Below are 6728 nucleotides of genomic sequence, written 5' to 3' on the forward strand. Positions count from 1 at the left end.
AATCACATTTTATATGTATATTTAAAAAAATAATCATTAATCACTTTACAAGAACCTGGCACGTGGCTTCATCTGATCAGACCTTCCAAGTTGAACGGTGAAAAACTAAAGTTTTTATTTTATTTATTAATTTTTGATGCTTCATTAAAAACCCTAACTACGGTCCAATGAAATGGCCTTCCAAGTCGTACCAAAATCCTTTTGTGAATGACCTAAACAGCCCCTGAAACATAAGGGTACTTTAGTAGTTTCACAAGTCATAACAATAACCCTGAGGGTGGAGGCATTTTTCTCCCCCAAAGTATTCCAAAGCCCAAAAACCAAAGAGAAAAAAAGGAAAGAGAGACAGAAAATTCAGAAGAGAGCTCTTTTGCTCCTCTATCTTTCATCCTCGCTCATCTTCTTCTTAGCTCTCTCTCTCCTCACTTTCTCTCTCTGCATTCCTTCTCTGCGTTCTGATCGCCCTAATATTTGGAAAAGACCCCCTTTTCTGTCTCACATTATTCCCTTTCCCAAACCCTAATTAGGATTTCTTTTTTTTTTGTAACTCTCTTAAAAGAAATTTTGATCATTTTATTTATTCCCTTTTTGCCCCTTTTCCGCGTCGATCAGCTCATCGTCGACTAACCCTAACCCTAATTTTTTTTTGTGTTTGGCGTTTTCCATGGCTGCGATTAATACGACTGCTGCTAATAGCAATTCTTCCGTTACGGCGGCGGCGATTGCTCCGTCGACGGTGGTGAAATCGCCACGTCACACCGGCGAAGGTGTCGGTAGCCCTCAATCGCGCCGCGCCCCGAGGGTTGGAGCTTCGGCTTGGAACCAGGTTGTTCGAGGTGAATCGGAGCCGATCGCGACTGTGCCTTCCTCGACTACTACTGTAACGGAGCAAGTCGTCATCGCAACGGTTGCTGTTGCTGGTGCCGGCGGCGGTGGTGGTCCTTCTTCTTCGTCTTCTTCTCCACCACCGTCTGCGTCTTCTTCGCCTTCTCTTGTGGAGGAGACTGGGGTCGAGAGCTCTGAGAGTGGCACTGGGCCCAACGGCAATGCGGGTAAGCGGCCCGCGTGGAACATGCCATCGAATGGGGCTGTGGAGGTCGGAACGGTCATGGGGGCTGATTCATGGCCTGAATTAGAGTCTGTTAGAGCTTCGGCCAAATCGTCTTCCGATTCCTTGAAAGCTTTATCGGATGGAATGTCATCCGTTTCGATTTCGCAGGTAGGTTTGTTTTTCGCTACCTATCTAAAATCTCATTTGGGTATGTGATATTTTCAATGTTGGATTTTGATTAAATGAAAAACAAGCATAAATTGTAACTATTATTGTGTTATCTTTCCAACCCAGTTGAGATTAGGTTTGTAATTGTGAGTTTCTTTCTTAGGCACTGTGTATCTCATTAGAGGTCTATAATTAAGGGGTTTTTTATTCCGATGAGACAATGTTGGACAATTTTTTTAAAAAAGATTGTTGGAACTTTGATTACTTTTTATGAAAGTGGGAGTGAGCGAAGATTATTTGTGCTGTTAATGTTGAATCGGGTTTGATACTAATGTTCTTAAATTTCTAAATATTGTCAATATATGTACTTATAACATCAAATAATCCAATGTGCAATGCTGCAGGGTTCTGGAACCACAGTGGCGCCCACAGCTACCCCCTCTCAGAAACATGCACATCCTACCTCAACCCCCAGCCATCCTGCAACTGCTCGCCAGAGATCATTTAAGCGTAATAACTCAAACGCATCCTCTAATGGGTCCTCCTCTCAACCACAAGCACCAGCCAATCAAGCTGTTGATATGGCTTCAACAAATCCCTCTCCTAGGGAACATACTCAGAGGAGTGGATTTGGTTCTCACTCTGATGGAGGTGGTGATCATCTACAGCAACGAAATTCGTTCAGAAGCAGGAATGGTGGTATGCACCCGCGTGGAGATGGTTCTCACCATCATAATTACGGGAACCGGCGTGATCAAGATCGGGGAAATCATGATTGGAATAATCGTAGAAGTTTCAATGGTAGAGACTCACATATCCATCAGCAGAGACCTGTTTCTAGAGTTTATCATGGTCCAACACCACAGCCTAGTCCAACTGCATTTATTCCGCCACATATCCGCCCTTATGGTACTCCTCCCATGGGGTTCCCGGGTAAGCCTGATTTATTAATATTTTCCATTTCTAAGTATGTATTTACTTACCTTTAAATTCTTTATGCCTTTATCCATTCATTAGGAGAACTGGGACCTCCAATAGTATATGTTCCTCATCCTCCGTTCGTAGCCCCAATGCAGCCTATGTTCATCCCTGCTCCAGATCCTCAGTTACCTTCTAAGATTGTTAACCAGATTGACTACTATTTTAGGTACTGATTGGTCTTAAAATAGGTCATTGTATTTCAATCTCTCTGTTACCATTGTCCTTTTTTTTTATTCTTTCCTTTCTAATGTGAAATTAAAGATGTATATTATTTAACTGCGGTTGCACCTCTACTTCATTTGATGCAGTAATGAAAATCTTATAAGAGATACATACTTGAGGCAGAACATGGATGACCAGGGTTGGGTTCCTATCACCTTAATTGCAGGTTTTAACAAAGTGAGTTGTTTGGGATGTTTGAAAAGTTTTCATTTATTGTCTTAGCAATCTCCACATCTGTATTTCTACTTATACTTCAAGTTCTTTTTCTTCTGCTTTCATTGGAAGCTTCTGTTTTTTTTTTTTGGCCATTCTACTTTCAAATTGTATTTTTACGTTGAATTTGGCCATAGCTAAGAATTTTTTTCCCATTGAAGATTTGGAATCTTAGGTCCTACAATCTAAAGTCAAATCTTTCTCTAATTATCCCCCTTTCCTTCTCCCTCTCTTACATTCTTTTTTTCCTTTTCATGGTATCTAATTTTGAAGTTGTGGTTTTCATTTACACACGACTAACGAAATACACTAGGTGGTTATCTTATTATCTTGCTCAATTGGTTATGTGAGACCTTGTTGATAATATCTTCATTTTTCTCCCTATGCTTTAAGCCTGCAATGTTATTTACCTCTTTTCTATTTAAAAGTGTCAGTCCAAGGATATCAATTTATATTTATTGTATGTTACAGAATCTATCATTTCCTCTGAGGATTGGCTGGTATTCTTAATTTCTTTTCTTATGACTATGGAATAGCAGTTTGACCTTATTTTCCCCTTGACTGAGTGTATTTTTCCGCTTGAGATTTAATGCATTGAATTAATGTGTTGTCCCAAAAGATGAAGTGTTCTTGTTATATGGTGTTACTAATTTGGGTTAAGTTTCTTCTTATAATGGTCTCCACTGAAGTATGTGGCCTTGATGCGTTTTTCAAAATCTTATATAGTTATTGATGTCGTTTAAGAAAAACCAGTCATGAAAATGTAGCAATCAGGTCAATGAAGAATTTTGTTTGTATGTGTGGCCTGATGTTAGTGCGCCCGGTGTTGTTGCATGGCACACGATTAATGGGATTAATTGTGACTTCTTTTACTTTGTCTGACTACTGGTCTACTGAGTTAGCTTCCGACTGAAAGAGGAAATGGAATTTTCCTAGACATGATGTGAAGCTTAATTTGGAAGAGAACCATTAGCAGCAGAGGTGGTTTTTAGGTGTCAAATTTTTTCATAGTTATACTAACATTATAATGTAAATTTTTCTTTTATGTTTTGAAAACTATTGCAATTTTTTGTTTTGCAAATTGGATGGTAGATTATTTTATTTCTTTTTACAGAACTTTTTTTTTTAATGAAATAAGTGCAACTACAGTTTCTTTCTATTTTCACTTCTACAGGTTCAGCTTTTGACAGACAATATTCAACTTATATTGGATTCTGTACGAATGTCAAGTGCTGTGGAAGTACAGGTATTTGGACAAATTACATGTTTGGTTCTCGTATAGTTTAAGATATGATGGTTTTTTATTTCTTTTCCAGTACTCTTAGATTGCACCACAGGGGGACATTTTTTTTTTATAAATAGTCACGTGAAATGTTTTTCTGTGCTAATTTTGTTTTTATTTGCCTTTTATACCAGGGTGACAAAGTAAGGAGGCGCACTGATTGGAATAGATGGTTATTGCCCCAAACTCAGCTTCCTACCATCCAAAGTCCCCGTACTCCTGGAAGTTCCTCCAGTCAAAGAGTTGCACTGGAAGAGCAGAGTACCAACAACAGTAACAGTGCCTCAAGCACCTACCAACCTCAGCTTTCCAATGGCGATGGAAGTGGTCAATCCAGTGCTGGAGCGGAACGCTCATTCTCTGGAAGAAATTAAAGTAAGAAATGTGCATGAATGCACATATTCTTCGATAAAGAAATGCAGAGAAGGATAGAGGCCTTGGATGATCAAATGGGGGAATATGTGGGTTCTAATGAGTGTCCTACAATGGCATGATGAAACATGCTGTCTTGCCTGGAAAATACAATGACAGAATAGAAAGGGTAAGGACAACCACTAATTAAGGAACAGAAGAACGACTTAAAAGGAAAAAAAGAAAAAAAAAATAGTACTTTTATGACTAATCTAGTAGCATGAGTTTTTATGGGATTTTGAATGTTTTTTCATGGGGTGTTTTTATTTTTTATTTTTACTGCTCTCTTTGAACTTCTATGGTGGCATATGCTTTTTGCTGGTTAGTTGGGGGGAATTTTTGATATCTGTTCCCCTTGCCGCCCCTCAGCTGGTTTTTTTAGAATCTTTGGGGCCAATACTCTCCAATTTTAGGGGAGAAATATGTGATTTTGTGAGAGTGATGGAAGAAAAGCATTTTCTGGAGTTGTCTGCATTCTGAATAGGGGTGGGTGGCCTTTGCTGGACGCTGGTGCTCGTGCTACTAGGTTGCTTTGTCGCTGATGGCATTATTATGTTCCTGTCTTTTCTCTTTTCTTCTTCTTCTTTTTCTTCTTAGTTCTTCCTTCCCTTTAATAACACACTTAAAAATTCCATTTATATGTATACCTTTTATCTTCAAACCCTTTGAAGATTTTACTGCATAAATGGTCCCTGAGGGAACATACCTTTAATTTCTCTAGATTGCAACTGGATGTGGTTGGCATTTAATGTTTGATTAAACTGCGGACCTTATGGAACCTTTTGCTCATTGGATTTCAACTTTTAAGTCCACAATTTTTCTACTAATTTTTTAATTCATTTCAGATGACATGAATGGAATCATGTGTATGTATATATATTGATTGGCCACAATGACGGTAGCTCTTACCTATGGCTGCTGCTTGGGTCTTGGTTGTTTTTTGTTCTAAATTTAATGCCATTGGTGTTAGGGTTGAGACGGTGTTTGTTCACAGATTTTCTTCTGTTGAAATTAAAGTTGGTAATAAATTTGCATAGTAGACGTGGAAGAGATACCCATTTCCTTAAGAGGGTTTGTCTAGGAGTAGGTCATGTCAAATGGGTTAGGGTTTATAATCTTGATCATTATTGCTGACGGCTCTTAAAGGATGTTGAGAATGACTATGAGTAGTGATTAAATTGAGTTTCATAGGTTAGGGTAGATGGTTTACGATCGATTTTCTAAAATATAAATGAGGGCGAGTCCTGCACTAGATAGGTTCTTGAGTAAGTAGTAATGATAAGTGGCAAATAGAACTCAACTCCTTCACCTCACATTGTAAGTTAGCATTAAGTGGATGGCAAGGTTCCTATATTGTTTAAGTTAGCATTAAATTTTATTATTAGTTTTTGGTGGGTAAGGAACATGAATTGGTATAGGTTACCAAAGGTAACCATATACTTTTAAAATTAAAAAAATACAGTAAGTGATGAATAATTATGTATTTAAGATAATAAATACTAATAGTACTTAAATTTTTTAAAATTACTGGGATAAATTATATACTTGTAAAATTAATGAAAAGGTAGTATTACTAAATAGTATTTTTGCCTCCCAAACTATGATCACTATATGATCATGTCTCCGAATGATTTGCGATATTAAAAATTATCTCGAACTATATACGTTACTGAAATATGAGTGTTAAATTTCGTCCTAAGTGGCAAACATATTGATGATGTGACATTTGGTCTGTTGATGTGGTCGTGCCATGTGTAGAATAATTAGCAATTTTACTTCTCAAATTTTGACCACTACCAAATTGTGCAATTTTTATTAAAAAAATCTAAATTTTTTCTTAAAAATATTAGTTAAATCCATATAAAATTAAAATTTTAATTAATAACAAATAACTTTTTTTTTACTTTTTCCTTTTATTTTTTACAATATAAAATAAATACTAAAATAACAAAAAAAATTATTTAAAGAGGAGGACGAAGGACAGAGGGCTTGAACAAATAAAAAAATTTCTAATTTAAAAGGAGGAGGACGAAGGGAAATTTTTTGTTTTAGGATTTATTATTAATTTTTATTAAAGATATATTTATTTTATGCTGTAAAAGAAAATAAAAAGTAAAAAAAGTTGTTTGTTATTAATTAGATTTTTAATTTTTGAAAATTTATTTAATTAATTTAATTTTAGTATTTTTTATTTTCTTAATCTTTTAAAATGATTTATTTTTTATTTTTAAGGATTTAATTATAATTTTTAAGAAAAAAATGAATTATTTTTAATAAAAATGGCACAATTTGGTACTGGTCAAAGTTCGGGGGACAAAATTGCTAATTATTCTACACATGACACTGCCACATTAACCAAAAAATTCAACATCATCAATCTGTTAGCCACCTAGGACGAAA

The 6728-nt window shown here is 36.2% G+C and overlaps 1 protein-coding gene across 1 annotated transcript; it reads left to right on the top strand.

Moving 5' to 3' along the window:
- The first annotated feature begins 297 nt into the window (after window positions 1-297).
- Window positions 298-5128, top strand: LOC133809092 (la-related protein 1C). The gene is made up of 6 exons (XM_062245913.1): window positions 298-1219; window positions 1624-2152; window positions 2237-2366; window positions 2509-2599; window positions 3810-3881; window positions 4052-5128. The coding sequence occupies exons 1-6, from the start codon at window positions 665-667 to the stop codon at window positions 4289-4291; spliced, it is 1617 nt and encodes a 538-aa protein (XP_062101897.1). The 5' UTR covers window positions 298-664; the 3' UTR covers window positions 4292-5128.
- Window positions 5129-6728: the final 1600 nt, after the last annotated feature.

The sequence above is a fragment of the Humulus lupulus genome, chromosome 1 (assembly GCF_963169125.1).
Source record: "Humulus lupulus chromosome 1, drHumLupu1.1, whole genome shotgun sequence".
Lineage (NCBI taxonomy): Eukaryota > Viridiplantae > Streptophyta > Magnoliopsida > Rosales > Cannabaceae > Humulus > Humulus lupulus.

What these genes read in the sequence shown, in the direction of transcription:
- LOC133809092 (XM_062245913.1), top strand. Translation starts at nt 665, where the DNA reads ATGGCTGCGATTAATACGACTGCTGCTAATAGCAATTCTTCCGTTACG. An exon ending in TCCTCCCATGGGGTTCCCGG is followed by an intron (nt 2,153 to 2,236) that starts GTAAGCCTGATT and finishes TCCATTCATTAG; the next exon opens with GAGAACTGGGACCTCCAATA. An exon ending in CAGATTGACTACTATTTTAG is followed by an intron (nt 2,367 to 2,508) that starts GTACTGATTGGT and finishes CATTTGATGCAG; the next exon opens with TAATGAAAATCTTATAAGAG.